Source organism: Podarcis gaigeae, assembly GCF_964106915.1.
Source record: "Podarcis gaigeae genome assembly, chromosome: 1".
Classification (NCBI taxonomy): Eukaryota; Metazoa; Chordata; class Lepidosauria; order Squamata; family Lacertidae; genus Podarcis; species Podarcis gaigeae.
Window position 1 is genome coordinate 62,202,218 of NC_139678.1, and position 17,272 is coordinate 62,219,489.

At 43.6% G+C, this 17,272-nt stretch overlaps 1 protein-coding gene across 5 annotated transcripts in view; it reads left to right on the forward strand.

Annotated features, from left to right (window-relative positions):
* The window catches only part of LUZP2 (leucine zipper protein 2), a 361,146-nt gene extending 345,198 nt beyond the window's left edge, over positions 1 to 15,948 (forward strand). For all 5 annotated transcript variants that reach the window (XM_083751713.1, XM_083751712.1, XM_083751711.1 and 2 more), the window contains 2 exons: positions 13,403 to 13,483; positions 15,517 to 15,948. In XM_083751713.1, coding sequence (XP_083607839.1) covers positions 13,403 to 13,483; positions 15,517 to 15,621 — 186 coding nt within the window. In that variant the 3' untranslated portion in view covers positions 15,622 to 15,948. The remainder of the gene's footprint in view (positions 1 to 13,402; positions 13,484 to 15,516) is intronic.
* The last annotated feature ends 1,324 nt before the right edge of the window (positions 15,949 to 17,272 follow it).

Below are 17,272 nucleotides of genomic sequence, written 5' to 3' on the forward strand. Positions count from 1 at the left end.
CCCGTTGGTTTCTGGGTGTCTGGCCGTCGAGAAATTGACCTCCACTTGCAGTAGGCTCATGAGCTTCCTCCAGAACCTGGACGTGAATTGTTTTCCTCTGTCTGTGACCACCCTCAAGGGGGCGCCATGCAACCTAAAAATGTGTTCTACAAACAGCCTGGCAGTTTCCTCCACCGTCACCGCATGTGAGCAAGCTATAAAATGACACATCTTAGTTAACAAGTCGACTGCCACCATGACCGCCGTTTCCCCCCTAGATTTGGGCAAATCTGTCATAAAATCTATGGACACTGCCTCCCATGGCCTTTCTGGTGTGGGTAATGGTTCCAGCAACCCCGCTGGTGCTGCCCTCTCCCCTTTGGCTCGCTGGCAGCGGTCGCACCCCCTGACATATTCCCGTACATCTTCCCTCACCTTTGGCCACCAGAACTGCCTGGTGACTAGCAACATGGTTTTGTGTTGACCAAAATGTCCTGCCATGGGGCTGTCGTGTAAGTGTTTGAGTACTCTACTCCTCAATTGCCCCTCTGGTATATACAACGCCCCCCTGTAGTACAGCGCCCCATTTTTTCCCTCAAAACCCCCCGGGTTTTCCCCGTTCCCCAGAGCTCTCTGAGCTTGTTTTGGGCGTACTCGTCACCCTCGGTCCCCTCTGCCAGTTCTCTTTGCCCAACCAATACTGCCCCACACACCCAGTGGTCCTTGGGTATCACATGTCTTTCTTCCGGCACTCCCTCTCCCTCCATATATTCTGGCTTCCGGGAGAGAGCGTCCGCCCTTACGTTTTCTTCCCCCGGTACGTAGCGAATTTCAAAATGGAACTTGGAAAACTCCTGTGCCCATCGCACTTGTCTCTGGTTGAGTACCCTTGCCATCCTCCAGTATTCCAGGTTCTTATGGTCTGTGCACACCTGGATCTTGTGTTGTGCCCCTATTAGTAGATGTCTCCATCGTCGAAATGCTTCATAAATGGCCAGCAGTTCCCTGTCGTACACTGTGTAGTTCCGTTCCGACTTGCTCAACTTCCTGGAGAAGAAAGCACATGGTCTCCAGTCGGACGGATCTCTTCCCGGCTGGAGCAGTACTGCCCCTACCGCTCGGTCTGATGCATCGGTCTCCACCCTCATTGGTTTCTGCAGATCCACGTGCAAGAGCTGTTCTTCCGAAGCGAACACCTTCTTTAGTTGGTCAAAAGATTGCTGCACCTCTTCCGTCCATACGAACTTCTTCTTGCTACTGAGGCAATCGGTGATGGGTGCAGTTAAGTGGGCAAAGTTTTTGATGAACTTCCGATAGAAATTTCCAAACCCCAGGAATCTCTGCACGTCCTTCCTGGTCTTAGGTGTCTTCCATTCCAGTACCGCTTGTACCTTGCCCGGATCCATGGATAATCCCTTGTCGGACAACCGGTACCCCAGGAATTCCACCTCTCTTGTATGGAACTGGCACTTCTCCAGTTTGACCCATAGCTGGTTTGCCTGTAACCTGCTTAGCACTTCCTGGGCATCTCTGACATGCTGCTCCTCGTCCTCTGAGTAGATCAACACGTCATCTAAGAAGGCTACACAGTTCTTGTACAGCAAGGGTCCTAGAACGTGATGCATGAAAGATTGAAAGCATGCTGAACCCCCTTGTAATCCAAAAGGCATAACGAGGTACTCGAAGGCCCCCAGGGGGGTAAACATGGTAGTTTTCCATTCATCCCCCTCCCTCATTCTGATCAGGTTGTACGCCAGGGGGGTAGTCTATCTGCTTCCTTTTCGCTGAAGACGTCACACAGGTCGGCGTATTGCGGTGGTATTTCTCCTTTTTTCCCCACCGCCAGTCCTGCCAAACTGGCCATTGCCATCCCCGCCCCCCCCCCCCCCGTGGCAGTGTTCCAAGCAGTGAGCTGACCCGAAAGAGACCGTCCGCTGGTGCCATCCCACTAACGGATCATGTAGCGCCAGCCAGCTCATTCCCAATATGATGGGTGGACCCGCCAGGGTGGCTACGTGAAAGGCAATGACTTCCGTGTGCCTGGCCACCCTCATTCTCATGGGGACAGTCTGTTGGGTTACTTCTCCCCCCAGAAGTTCCCTCCCATCAATCGTGGTGACTTGCAAAGGACTACTTAGGGGCAGAGTCTGTATCGGATGCTCTGACGCGAATTCCTTACTCATGAAGTTGCAAGAGCTGCCTGAGTCTAACAGCGCTTTTATCGTGAGTGGATGTCCGTTGGGTAGCTCTAGCACCACCCCTATGGCGATGGCTGCTCAGGGGGGGGGGGTTCAGGCTTGGGCACGTTCACTGGTCCTTGGCCTGGCTGCTGTGCCCTGTCGTCGGCAGCCAGGCATTGGCTTTTACCTGCTCCTTAACCCCCTCCTTCTCACTCCCAACAGCCCCCACCATTCCTTGCCATGCCTTTCTTTGAGGGCAGACCCTGGCAAAATGTCCTGGCTGTTGGCAGAGGAAACACTTTTTGGTGGCTTTCCCCTCCTTCTTCCGCCCTTCGTTTGAATTTGAAGCCCCATGCGCGCGCCGCCTCCAATTTCCATTGGCTCCACTGGCTGGGAAGACTGTTCTGGCATCTCAGGAATGCGGAAATCATTCCAACGCTCTCTTCCACCTTCCCGCTTCTCTAGAGCCCTTGCTTCCTGTCGCGCACCAATCGCAAGCGCAGCCTTGGTCAGCTGATCCATCGACTGCGGGCGGGGCGCGCGGGAAAGTTCATCTTTCACTGCAGGGGCTAGGCCTTCTTCGAATAACATCTGTATCGGGTCCGAAGCCAGATCCCACCCCAGTCTGTGTATGATCATAGCAAATCGCGCCCAATACTATCGGACTGATTGATTCCCCTGTTTGCACGCCATCAACTGCCTGCGTACAATGCCCTGCTCAATCTGGCTAGAAAACATCAAGTCCATAGCTAAAAAAAATTTCCTCAAGTCTTTCAAGGCGTCATTATCCGATGCCATCAGGGGTCTAACCCATTCTCTAGCCCCTCCTTCCAGGTGTCCGATCACAAAGGCTACTCTCGCCCCCTCGTCGGCAAAGTCATCATACTGCAGGTTCAGAGCGTACTGCATCTCTGTCTTAAAGGCTTGGTAGTCCTTTGGATCCCCCCCGAATTTATGCACCAGTCCCGGTACCTTCCTTGCAATGGGGGTGGGTTTCCCCTGTGCATCCTGAGCTTGCCTTTCATCGAGTCGCGCTGTTAGCAGAGCCAGCTGGTGTTCCAAATCTCTGTTTCTCTCCTCCAGAGTTGGTCCTCCTCCGGCTCCCTCTGCTCCTCCAACTCCCGTTGGGTTGCTCATGATGCCCTTCCTTCGCACAAACAACGTCAATGACTGACGGATTGCTGTAATGGCATAAGGGGTTGCTTGTGCGTAAGCGCTAAAAAGCTCCCAGTTTTGTGGTTAGTTTTAAACTCTCTCTAGCCGGACAGCCATGAGTGCGTGGCTGCCTTAATCAGTGGCAGAATCCGTCAGTGGGCGTTTCCTGAATTTCTTCCAACATAAAAGTTCTTTGACAGAAAGTCTCCTCCTTGATTCTCTGCGCGACAGCTTTCTGCGCAGAGTGGGCGTCCCAAGGGGAGGCCCCGAGCTCTCACCACTGGTCTCGCTTGAAGCGTCTCTGTGCCTCACCTCCAACACTGTCTCCTCCTCCCCTCCTTCTTCAGCGGAAACTCTCCCTCTCCCCCTGCTGGTTCCCTCCTCAGCATCCGAGGGTCTCCCAGCATCCGAGAGCCTCTCCACCACCCTGCGCTCTGATGGCAGTTCCCTGACACTACCTTAATTGCATGCTTTGGTGTTTTATATGGGGATGGAGGGATAGATGGATGGATAGTGTCAGAGCCACCCGAGGTCCCAGCTCACAAGAGACCAAAATCCAGTCCAAGTTATATACAAAAGGTTTTATTGAAGAACATTGTTGTCGTTACATCCAAGCTCCGTGGCTCAGCATCTGTTACCCTTAGATGTTAGAAGTCCCCTCTGAGTCAGTCCCGCCCCTGCACCAGCTTAAGAGGCTTGTACTGCTCCACCTTTTCCTCTCCTTCCTTTTCCGCAGGGTCTTTCTGCCCCCCTGTGCTCCCTCCCTCCGGGACTCCCCCGAGGCTTGTACTGCTCCACCTTTTCCTCTCCTTCCTTTTCCGCAGGGTCTTTCTGCCCCCCTGTGCTCCCTCCCTCCGGGACTCCCCCGAGGCTGAGTCTTCTGACCCCTGCTCCCCCCTCCTTCGTGCTTTGGGACCAGGCTCCTCCTCAGGGCTCTCCTCATTTCCGCGCGCCTCCACATTTGAACTTGGCGCGCGTACGTTGCCTCTGACCTTCCTTTCGACCGTTACGCTACTCTCGGTACTACACTCCTCCCCTTCCGGCAGGACGTTCTGCTCCGAACTCCTTCCCCTCTCTGCTTCCTGTTCTGCTCTTTCTGACACACTGGCAACTCCACCCCCTTCACTCCGTTCCGACGGAGAGGCCGGTCCCGATCTCCAGCCCCCACTGGGGACTCCCCCTTCGTTCCCCTGCTTCTGACTGCCTCCCTCTCTACTGCCCCTTGGCCTGACCAGGGGGGCTCCCTTTTGGGAATCCTCGGATTCACTTGACGGACTCACTGACAACCTCGGGTCGTCGTCGTCCTCTTCCTCGTCGCCCTGGGACCCCTCCCCCTCGCTCTCTGTCCCTGAAACCCTGACAGATAGTTTTTTAAAAATTCACAGTCTACAAAGAAGTAGATTAGCTGGTTCTTCATTTCAACCAGGGACTTTAATCAAGCCATAAAAGAGAGGAAGAAAACAGAGAGAGGAAAACAGAGAGAGGGGGGGAAATGGGACTGCTCCTGAACAAAGTCTGCTCATCCTAACTTAGGATTCAGCTATACAGCTGCAAATAAAACGTTTTAAGTGTGTTTTAAATGCAATATACAATGTGACACTAGATGGCGATGGTGAGCCTTATGGAAAATTCAATGTAGTTTTAAAAATGCTTTTAAAAAAAGCATTTTCACAACGGTTTTTATATGTGTGTCGATTCCACCCTGATTTGCATAAGTATGCAGAAAGTCTTTTCAACATGATTGGGACAGAACTATTTATTTATTTATTTATTTATCACTTTTCTTTTTCCTTTACAAAAGTAATTCATAGGACTTACACCAAGAAACAAGCATATACCTTAAAACCAGCGTAAAACAAAACAAAGATGAATCTAAAAAGGATGAACTCCACTTTCTAATTAGGCTATAAATGGACATTTTGTGTGCAATAAAAATCAAAGGCAGTATATTCAATCTATAGACATGCAACTATTATGGCACAATATGACAAAGAGTATTTGGAAATGTTTTGCCATAAAATATGCATTTTAAATTCTCACGTTTTTTTCAGGGGAGGAGAATAATTTCATTATACAGGAGAATGTGGCCTTTGATAGCATAAGCAGCCACTCCCCCCCCCTTTAAGGTGAACTTTAGGAAAAACAAAATTGCTGCCTCAGTGAAAAAGGAAAGGACTGTGGCCTTGGTAATATTAAATTCATTTGTGCTGTCACTAATCTATCTCATACTGTAACCCCGAGATGTAACTTCTTTTTTAACTCTTGAGGGAAGGAATGACTTGTTTTCAGATTACTTTGTTTTTTGGTTTTAAATTATCCTAGTTAAATGCCTTAATATTGCATATAATGGAGTGTTGTTGCTTCTCCCTACTGTGCAATATAACTCAGTACCTTGGTTCTTAAAATAACATAATTCCTCCCTTCTCAAGAGCAGCCATTCCAAAGATAATTTCATATCAGCCATTGCACCTCCACTGAATTGTATCCTCCTTGCTTAATACAGTGGCCTCTCGGGTACACAGACTCATCCATCTTTGCTATCCTCTCTGCCTTAACTCCCACATACTTTATTTGTCTGTCACTCCATGTAGAGCTAATAAGAACAGCCACATGAAAATATATCGCCCCATTTTCAACATTGACTCTGAAACATTTGTTGAGCAACTTGGACTTGCAGGTAGATATTAAGTAAGAGAAGCAAGATGATTATCCAGAGATCATGGCCTTAATCTTCCAAGCAGTGTTATGGAATTTCATTTCATACCATGCTATAGAGATTGAAAGTCCACATTGAAATTCTGTGACAGAAAAAGCGCAAACTCACCCTATAAATCCCAAAGAGTGCACATAAGCAAGAAGAGTTTAAACGAACTTTTGCAGCTATATTTTCTTCAAGCCTGGATGCCCTTATGAAAGCCTGGTGGAGGATCATTACTTTCACAAAGGGTTATCTTATAAGAGACACAGAGCTATTGCTGTTACTCCATTTTTTCTTTTCTTTATAACATCAAACACATACAGCGGTACCTCGGGTTAAGTACTTAATTCGTTCCGGAGGTCCGTACTTAACCTGAAACTGTTCTTAACCTGAAGACCACTTTAGCTAATGGGGTCTCCCGCTGCTGCCGCGCTACCGGAGCACAATTTCTGTTCTCATCCTGAAGCGAAGTTCTTAACCTGAAGCACTATTTCTGGGTTAGCAGGGTCTGTAACCTGAAGTGTATGTAACCTAAAGCGTATGTAACCTGAGATACCACTGTACGGTGCATGGTGTGACTTCAGCACCTTTTGGCTGCCCAGCAACCAGAGAGGTTGTTGGGGAGCTGCCCCTCATGTTGTTGTCCAACCACATTCTGTTTGTATTAGACATTACAAGAAGAGAGCCAGTGCTGGATTTATGTATAAGCTAAACAAGCTATAGCTTAGGGCCCCATTCTCTTGGGGGCCCCAAAACAATTAAAGGGGGAAAAACCTGGATGTGCATTTCCAAAATATAAGATAAAAAACAAATAAAACAAAACCTACATACAGCAACAGTGTTTTGTGTTGTGTAGGCTCCAATGATGTAAGTAATGGGCTAGCCTGCTCCCTAAAATATCACTGGTTTGCTCATTTCTATATATAGGGTGCCTACATTGTGCATGTGCAAATGGCTTTAGATACCTATTAGGTCCATAAATTACCATATATTAAACACACAAAAACAGTGACAATTTGTTGTTGACAAAGGACAGCTGGACATGTGAAGGGCCCCATTACCTTCAGTAGCTTAGGGCCTCATCAAACCTAAATCCGGCCCTGGAGAGAGTAATGGGATATGGAGTCACTGTAGCTCCATGTCATTTTTTTACACCAGACCTAATAAATTAAGGCCCTTTAAAAATGTTTACTCATGCCTTCACCTGGTGCACAAGGAAGAAATGTGCTGAGGCCAAGTAAACACATCCCATTGTTGGTATGTGGTTACATCCCAATAACCCCACCTCCTTGTGTTTCCACACACAGCCCTCACATCTTCAGAAAGAAATTCTTTGCACATGCATGGCATCAAGGGCATAGCTGCTCACCACATCCTTTTACCTTCACACACCAGGGAAACAAATGAGTAGAATGCATCTTCTGCCTTTTCCTCACGAAAGCAGGATGAGATATTGTGTTTGAATGCAATTGTAATTCTGTGTTCTGGTATTGCCTTGATACATTTTCATTTTCTAAAAAATTGAATAAATAAATCATCATTTTCATTCAACTGAAAGTCTGTCTCTACATGGGAAATTGTGGCAAAAAGCCTTTATCATAAGAACGTAGGAATCTATCAGACACCAAGTCAGACTATTGGTCCATCTACCTCAGTAGAGTCTACACTAGTGATTCTCAAACTTTTTTCAGAATAAAAATATGCACACGCCACAGCAAAAAAAAAATATTGATTGATAAGAAATGAACTGGAATTTTTTTTAAAAAAACTATTCCTATTTTTTTAAAAAAACTATTTTAAAAAAAACTATTCCATGCAACACAACTACTTTATAATATGATCATGGGACATGCAGAAAGTGTAAAACAATGCAGCTACACAAGAACATGAATCATTCCCAAAATATAACTGTAAACGAGCCTCTTATATGTATCTTAAGTATGTATACAAACGTACCTTAAGTATGTATACAAACTCACTGAGAGGTGTGAGCTTGCTTTTGCTGGGTAATATCATTTATATTAGGACTAATTTGAAACAAACTCTCACCTCCTCATCAACTCAAAGAAGCCTTTGAAAATCCCTGTTCACAACAATACTGTGTTTGTAAATTCGGTATTGGGGTAATACTTACCAGCTGCAGTTCAGCACCAGTAGTGCAGTGCCCTATCTTTATTGAATATGTAGTTCTGTGTTCTTTCTTTCAGAGAAGCATTGCAATGCTGCTGCCTGAAGCTTTTTCTGCATGTTTGAAGCAGGGTTTTATGGTGTGCTGGCTTCTATACACACAGGGAAGTGAGTACACAGTCCAGCAAAAGAGAGAGAGAAAAATTTATAAGATGACCTAAAATGCCAGCACATTAAATATGGGTGAGGCCTTGAGGCAATGTCATTTGTATAATCACCTTGTAATAAGTCCATATTCATTATATTAAAGCTACTACATTCATGGAATAGACCCTTTTAGATTCCCAAAATCTATTGTTTTAATAATACAGAGACACATTTATGAGTCCTTTTGTTTTGTTCAGGTGTTCCAGCAATAGAGCTGCCCTCCAAAAGTAATGAATAATACCTTAGTAAAATTGTCTTTCAAAGTCCCCTTGTTTGGCCTTGGAAATGTATAGCCTGATTGTTCTGTTAAATCACTTTCCTGATACTACACAGTAGCAATTATCAGTAGCCTGTAAGATGCTTACCTTATTCAGTCTCTGAATTGCTATAATATACACCCACACCCAGTAAAATGCTGCAGTATAACTGTTGAAATTAAATAATCATGCAGCTTTGACTTAATTTGTGCTAATTCTTGGTATTTGGCTAAATGCTGACCAGCAGTTACTTCAATATCTGTTGAACATATTTCTTGAACTATAATAAAACCATGTTTTGACTCTGCTGTCGCAGCAAATGAATCTCATGGGGTGTTCAGATCACTGTCTAGTCCTGTTGTGTTGGATGAGTTTCAGTTACTAAGGCTCACGGATGTGGATGAGGTGGATTGATTAGGTAAATCACATATGCTCTGGACTCTTGCCCCTCTTGGCTGATAAAACTAGCAAGTGGCTGTGCCAGGAAGGTGACTAATGCCTCCTCGCGAGAGTGAGCGGCCTTGCCTGCTTGCTTGAACGAGGCAGTGGTAATATCACTCCACAATAAACCCTCTCTGGATTTGGAATATCTAAGTAACTACTGTACTGGCCAGTTGCTAATATCCCCTTCTTGGGCATGGTTAAAAGTAATGTCATTCTAGGGCATCATTTTGCTTATGCAAGGGCCTTCCATTTAGCCCGCTGTGATTGCCCAAAATCAAAGTGGATGTGATATTGGATGTGATTTTGGATGTCACTGATGATTCTAAAATGGCTAATGCAAAATGGAAGTGGAGGCGGTAGGCACCAAAAGTGGCTTAATGGGTCAGATTCAGGCCATGGGGTTTTCCACAGAGTTTACAGTTTTAGCCTTGTGTTCTCAGTTATCCATGGCAAGTGAACCTAATCCATGGAATGAAACTGATCCATGCCTCTACCAGCAAATTAGGAGAAACTGCTTTATTGTACAAAGGAAAGTGATAAGCTATGTCCAAGACACCTTGGAGGTCTACACTGGAAAAGGGAACTTTGAAGGGACTCCTTTGGGGGCCAACATTGATGCCGAAATCCAGCATCACCTGAGCTCTGCGAGTGCGGCTTTCTCCCGATTGAAGTGCAGAGTGTTTGAGGGCTGGGACATTTGCAAGGAAACCAAAATGCTTGTTTACAAAGCTATTGTACTACCAACCTTATTATATGCTTGTGAAACATGGACCACTTATAAACGCCATCTCCAGCCCCTTGAAAGATTCCATCAACGGTGTCTCCAAAAAAATTTGCACATCACTTGGGAAGACAGGCAAACTAATATCAGTGTACTGGAAGAAGCAAAGATCACCAGTGTTGAAGCAATGATTCTTCAATATCAATTTTGTTGGACTGGTCATGTTGTGCAGATGCCAGATGATAATCTTCCAAAGCAACTACTCTATTCCGAACTTAAAAATGCAAAGCGTAATGCTGATGGTCAACAAAAGAGGTTTAAAGACTGGCTCAAGGCAAATCTAAAAAAAATTAGTATAAACACTGGCAACTGGGAAACACTGGCCTGCGAGTGCTCCAGTTGGAGAACAGCCTTTACCAAAAGTGTCATGGGCTTTGGAGACACTCGAACTCAGGACGCAAGGGAGAAATGTGCTAAGAGGAAGGCACGCTTGGCAAATCCACACCGTGATCAACTCCCACCTGGAAACCAATGTCCCCACTGTGGAAGGATGTGTGGATCCAGAATTGGCCTCTATAGTCACTTATGAACTCATTGTTAAAACCGTGTTTATGGAAGACACTCTTACTCGGCTACGAGTGATCGCCAAAGAAGAAGCTTATCTTATTTTTGTAGCCTTTGTGCACAATTCTGAATCCTGAGCTTCCAGCTCCCAGGGACATGCTGAAGTACAAAAATGGTGGCTTTTGGCCACTGGGAGGAGTACCGCTGCCTTGAACATCAATAGTAAACTGTGTCGGGAAATTTTTAATCTCTTTTAACCCTATTTTACACCATCTTTCTCTGAAATTCCTCTCCCATTTTCTCTGCCTGTGGATAAGGCAATGGAATGGAGAAAGGCATTTCTGTCCACCTACAACCAAAACTACCTAGATGAGGGAATGAAAGAACACAACCCACCTGCCCTGGTTGAATATCTTGTCCACTCTTATCATTTGATTTTAAGGGTTTTGAAACTTATATCCATGAAGTATCAGACCAGATGTTCTCTAAGATGGATAGATCTTGTCAATGGATGAGAGCCAGAAGGATGTCTGAGAATGGAAGAATGAGCCAAAACAACAGGAATTATTATATATGTGCAGCTTCAGCAGTAGCGGCTGTGGCAGCCTAACTTGGATGAGATCAAGACCTGCTTCATAAACCTTATATCTCATCTAAGAAGAAAAATGCTTATCCATTTGTGAAAGGATACATTGCTCATGGCACAGTCGATTGCACACAAGGCTGTTAGTCACTCCACTTTGGATGGAACTATCACTCCTTCACAAACTATGCAACTCTGGGTTGGCATTATATTTTGGTTTTGTCTCTGCCAATTGACACTGATGGGGTTATTGTTATTGTTCATAAGTAAAAGCAGCTGGTGTGTCTGACAGGTTGTCAGTACTCTAGGCACGCATAGCAAGAGAGAGGAGGAGGAAGACATGGTGGTTTGAGAATTGTGGTACATTCAGCATAGTATCCTGTATCAACAGTAACTAGCTCCAAAGGGGCCAAGATGAGAAATCATGCTGAGAGTGGGAGGGATCCTGTTCTTCGCTTCTAACATTTTATGTAAAAAATATAGGTTTTTTATATTACATCCACACACAAACATATTGTAAAACACATGAACTATAATCCCTATGAAAGATCCCTGATCTATCAGTGTAAGACAAAAAAACCCCTGCTATCCAAAGGAGTGGAGCACTTGCATGCAAGAAATGCAGGTGTGCAATTTGGGTTGTTTGCTTCTGTACACATTGTGACTCAACTTCTGAGTACACACGCATAGGATTCTGCTGCAAATAGACCGATGGGCTGCTTGGTGGTCCAGTCTTGAATGCTGTCTTCTATAAGAAGATGGGCTGTTGAAGTTCACAACAAGGAACTTTGGAAAACTGAAACTTTGTTTTCTCTTGAACACCCCATGTGAACAGTTGGAAGTCTTCTGTGCAGATTACTCAAGCTAAGTTGATCCTACAGTTACAAAAAAAATAAAATATTATGGGAGGCAAGACTGCAGTTTCCTTGTTCTTTCGCTTGTGTGGTGGCCAACAGCAATCTAACTGGATGGCAGACAGTTGGATTTCATCTATGGGTCACATGCTGCCAAATCTTAGTGGGTCAAAGCAGTATTTCAGCTGGTTCAGCATTCTGTTTCTCACAGTGGCCAACATAAAGACAAGAGCTCTCTCCTCTTGTTGCTACCAACAACTAATTCTTGAACTCCAGACTTAAGAGTCTCTGTAAAGTCACTATTACTATTAGCCATTAACTCATTAACAATCACAGTGCCTGGAGACAGAGTGTCAGGTCATGTATCCACAGCAGTGACCAGAGGAGGAATGACCACTGGGAGGAGTGCAGGAAAAAAGAAATGCCATGGTGCACCTGTAGCAGCAAAACTGGATGCCTTCCTCTGCCCCAGCTGCAGAAAACATGTCTCTCCCTTATCTGTCTCTACAGACACAGCAGGTGCTATAAATGTCCAGTGGTTTGACTTTAACCCCAAAGGCACACTCTTCCATTGTATCCCAAGACAGACGGATGGCGACAATGTTTTAACTCATCCTCCATGATTTTCTCTAAATGCCATCAAAGTTAATGGCCATTGTTTCATGTGACACTGATTTTGCAACCCAAGGAGCATTTCCCAACTTATTATAAACAGTATAATATTATAAACAGCACTATTTCAGGGCCTGCTCTCACAATCACCATTCCCCTCTCCTTTCTTATTTCCTCTTCCTCCTCCAAACTCGCCTCTCTCACACTATTGCCACTAATATAGTTATGACCTAAGTGGGGAGTATTTAGAACATTTATATTAAGAATGCAGGAAGTAATTTTAGCATAAAATTGTCCTGTTGCATGAAATGTTACATATGTTTGAAAATATCACAGAAATTGATGATACTAGGTGTCTTGGAAGTCACTGCTTATTTATGACAACTTCTTGGTATTTTGATACACCCCAGGAACACATTCTAAATATCTTGGGGAAGTGTCATTCAGATTCAAATGATTTCCCATAGAAAGACAGAACATGAAACTGTACAAGTGAAATAGTCAGCCACCCTGCATCTCTAATACGGTTGAAGTTCCACACTTCGGTTAATTGCCAATTAACACTCTTTATCTCAGCAAGAGAAACAAGAATGTACTTTTATTAAATAACACGAATAAATGTGTGTGGATAATATTTTTTTGCAAATAAAATAATTAAATACTCTGTTCCTCTCTGAGAGTTTTCCTGTTTATTTGCCACAGATAATTTCCATTATTTTAATTATGACATAATGATAATGCTATGAATTAGGACTCCTTTACAGGAAATAATGGGTCTGCATGTTTTCATATCTGTTCTTATTTGCATACTTGTTGAAAATGTGCTCCAGAGCACTACCCAGCTGCACCTTTCCGAGATACATTTCCAACTCTTTGCATTCAAATCTTCAAATGTTACAAAAGATATGGGGTTGATGTGCTCAGAAACTCTTGGACCATTATTTTCTGTTGTATACTACTAGACTGAGATACAAATTATGATTGATTGGTTGAATCACGATGCCATGGTTTCCCTTTTCAGGTTGGCAAGACTTGCTTAGGAAACCAGAACAATTCAACCTCTCTTCAGCTAAAGGTGGCAGAAACAGACCCAGATATGCAGGTGCTAATCTTGTTGTCTCTATAAATACTGAGCAAATTATAAAATGTGAAGATTTGTTTTCTTCAGTTGTTTTCATTTCTGAAACATCTGCATTCCAAGAGATGTCTGAGTGCAATAATTAATGAAAGCACTCCAAAAAATGACACCCAGGGATGGTCATTTGACAGTTCTCATAGATGGCACCACCCTCCAAAACAGATGTCCTTATGACCCCAAGACTGGCATTAGTGTGTTGGTGTGGATGTGGCACATAAGGAACATGTTTCCATCTGTGATGAGAGTGCCCATTTGCAAAGGATTTCTGGTCTAATGTATATCAGGAGGTTTTGACTAGCATAAAGATTACTATACAAATGACCTCACTGCTTTCATTGTTAAATATACAGACTGGTCATAATAAATGATTATGTTCTAAGGAACTTAAAACAAAGCTGTTGGCAGCAGTCAGAATATCTATAGCACAAACACAGGAGACTTTACAGGGCAGATATTATGTGGTATAAAAATGCATGGATCCTGGAAAAGACAGCACATAATATAAAGATCTCCAATACTTTGGAAGATCCAGAACATTTACCGGTATATATTTTGTGTCTTTGAAATTTTTCATATTTCCCTCAACTTCAACTAACCACCAGGACGCTTTGGTGCTATCAATGCAGGCTATATGGATTTCTTATTTATTTTTTTACCAATACCTTCTGACCTTGCTGATGTAAAAATTAAGAGGATGGATGTATTTTCTTAGAAAGCATAAGGTTTGCTGTAGCAAAGCTGTTCCCTGCCAATGAGCACTGATATTGAGAATTACACCTTCTGTTTACAAGCTATTTATTCCACAAGATTTACATACTACTTGACTGTAATGAAACTTCAAAGCTGTTTGCATCAAGGATTAAATAATACAATTATCAGTAGAAAAAAAGAAGAAGGCATTAAAAACAGCTGCAGTATATCAACATTCAAAAATAATGAAAATCAATGATAAGCTAAAACCAAATTAAAGCACGTCACCATTTTACATGTCTGGATAAGCTTACCTAAACAAAAATGTTTTTTGCAGGCTGAAGTTATACCTGAAGTTACAGGCTGAAGTCTTCCTAAACACCCTTTCTGGTGTTTGTTTTTCTTTCCCCCTTCATTTCTCCCACCCCTTACTTGCATGTCAAGGCCCCAGGTCCCACAGTTCCCTTAAATAATAAACACACGGACACAAATATTTAGGTTAATGGGAGGCAAAAGGAGGTCGCCCTCCAGCCATGCCACCATTTAAACAGCAAACAGCCACGCCCCCTAGCCATTCTGATTGGTCAGCTGGGGTGTGTGACATGGCCAGGAGTCCCTATGACATGAGTGGCATCCCTCCGCCCACAGCTGGGACACTGGGAGGTCCCAGATCCCATTCCACAATACTGTCCCCCGTGAAGGGGAGCAGACCTGTCCCACATCTGACATCATGTATGGCGGGTGTACATGGGTTCCTGAAAATAGCCTTGTGGATGAAATGGGGAGGGAATGCCAGTGAGCAAGATTTCTCTCCTCTTCTCCTGGTCTGGAGTGAAACAGAAAAATCCCCCTTGCTGTTGCTGAGGCTCTGAAAGCCTTGCAAGCCAAGTGATTTGCTACCTGCCTTTCAAGGGAGCCTGGGTCTTACCAAAGGAAATTTTACCAGTCTCTTTTGGGGTAGGGAAATTTCACTGATTTATTTTATTGCATTTATTTATAAAAAGAAATATGTATATACTGCTGCATCATAAAAATATACCATGGTTTACAGCAATATAAAAACATAAAACCAAACAATAACATCCTAAAAAGTTAAAAAACATGTTTAAATCTAAAATAAAATAAAAACAATAGACCATTGTGGGGGGTGTACTTTTAATTGCCTGCATAGGGCTGGCAGAATAGGAAAGTTTTCAGCAGGTGTTTAAAAGAAAGTACCGAAGGTTGGAGATTCCTTGCAACATTGTGCTGCAAGTCCCACTTGTAATATTTTAACACTGATTGTGTTTTTCTCCATCTGTTAACAGAAGTCACACAGTCCTCCATGGATGAAACCAGAAATTAAAAAATCAACAGAGAGAAAAGAAAACAACCCTGAAGCATTGGCTAAAATCAAGGGAAAGACTCTGTAAACATCACCCAGCTCTCTTTAAAACGTTCTTCATTTGCTATCGTCTTCATCTTTTTAGTCCAGAGGCATGAAAATGTACCAGGTTTCTAAAGCATGCAATTTTTTCACTATTTTATGGATGTTTGTAAATTAGTCTAGAGATTTCTGAAATAGATTGATTAGTATCTTTCAGCAATAATCCAAGAGAAATGGATGTTTGAAAAAAAAATGCTTTGTAATACAGTCCAGTTTTTTGAAATATTATTCTGCCCTGATCTGTAACTTGCTTATTATAAATCACTCTGTTTTGTAAAGAAATGCTATTAAGAATTTTTATTTTATTAACCAATCCTGTTTCATAAGTATCATTATTGCATATTGAGGTCGACAAGCAACTTTGCACACACATGCACACATTCAACCCAGTAAGACGGTTTTGGCAAGGTGCCTGAAACTCAGTAGGGACGGTGCTCGCCTAACTTCTTGAGGGAGAAAGTTCCCTAGAGTTGGGAAAACCACACTGAAGCCTTGACTCCTTGCTGCTTCGGGTCCATAGGGAACCACTAACTGCTCCTCCTGATAGTCTCAGTGATCGACTTGGAGTGAACAGGATAAGGTGGCCCTTAAGGTATCCTGGGCTTGTTATTCAGGGCTGTGTACACTAGTACAAGAATTGTATTGAAGGGGGATACTCTAGCTGAGTCTTATCCCTGAGATGCTAATTTGCCAAATGATGCTGGAGGACATTCCTCTGTCTTGCCATCCCATGAGAACCTGCACAATCATCCCTACACTTAAACTACTGTTCAAAGGATATAACGGACTACTTAAAGGTTTGGGGGCTTCTTATCCTCTTAATCAGGCAATGTAGAAAGAAGCATTTATTGTCCTTGAGTCTATTAAAAACATCTTCAAAACTTTCCAAAGGGATTATCTGTCAAAGAGAGGAATAAAGGAATATTACTGAAAGCTTGTGGGGAAAGCACCGTAGGCGGTTTGGCAGCAGGAGCAGGAGGAGAAAATTCATATTTAAAGCATGTGCTTCATTTAATATTGAAATGCCAAGATGTAGATGGGGGAGGGGCAGAAAGCCCATCGGAGGAGCTACCATCATGTGAAAGCCACACATATTGTACAGATAACTAAAATGTGCTGAGGGGGCTCCTTGAGCCAAAGAACTGAAACCCCGAGAAAAGAGAGGCAACTGTGCCTTTTCAATGGTTGTGGCTGAAGCCTTGAAACTTGAAGAAAGGGCAAGGCCATCTTTCTGTTTCACCTACCAGGGTAATTCGAACCCATCCTCTTGGAGAATGTGTCAAACTTCTCATGGACTAATGAGGTAAATATAATTTAGTTATTCAAAATGCAGCTTGTAATTCCTACACTGCTACTACCCTTGTTTAAAAAACACACCTCCTGTGGGAATTGGTATTTATTTATTTGACTGTGGCCCTCTAAGGTGATCCAACCAGCTCACCCAATGTTGCCATTGGAAACACTTGCCCAACATGGCCCTGCCATTAGCCTCTCGTTGCCACCACCAGACAGATTTTAGGAATGGGGAAAGAAAAAGGGTGGTGGAGAGTATAGCTTTTTATCAGTGACATGCCCAGACCCCCCACCCTTCAGTTAAAGCTCGGGAAAGATATAGCAGCTTCTCTTATGGGGCTTTT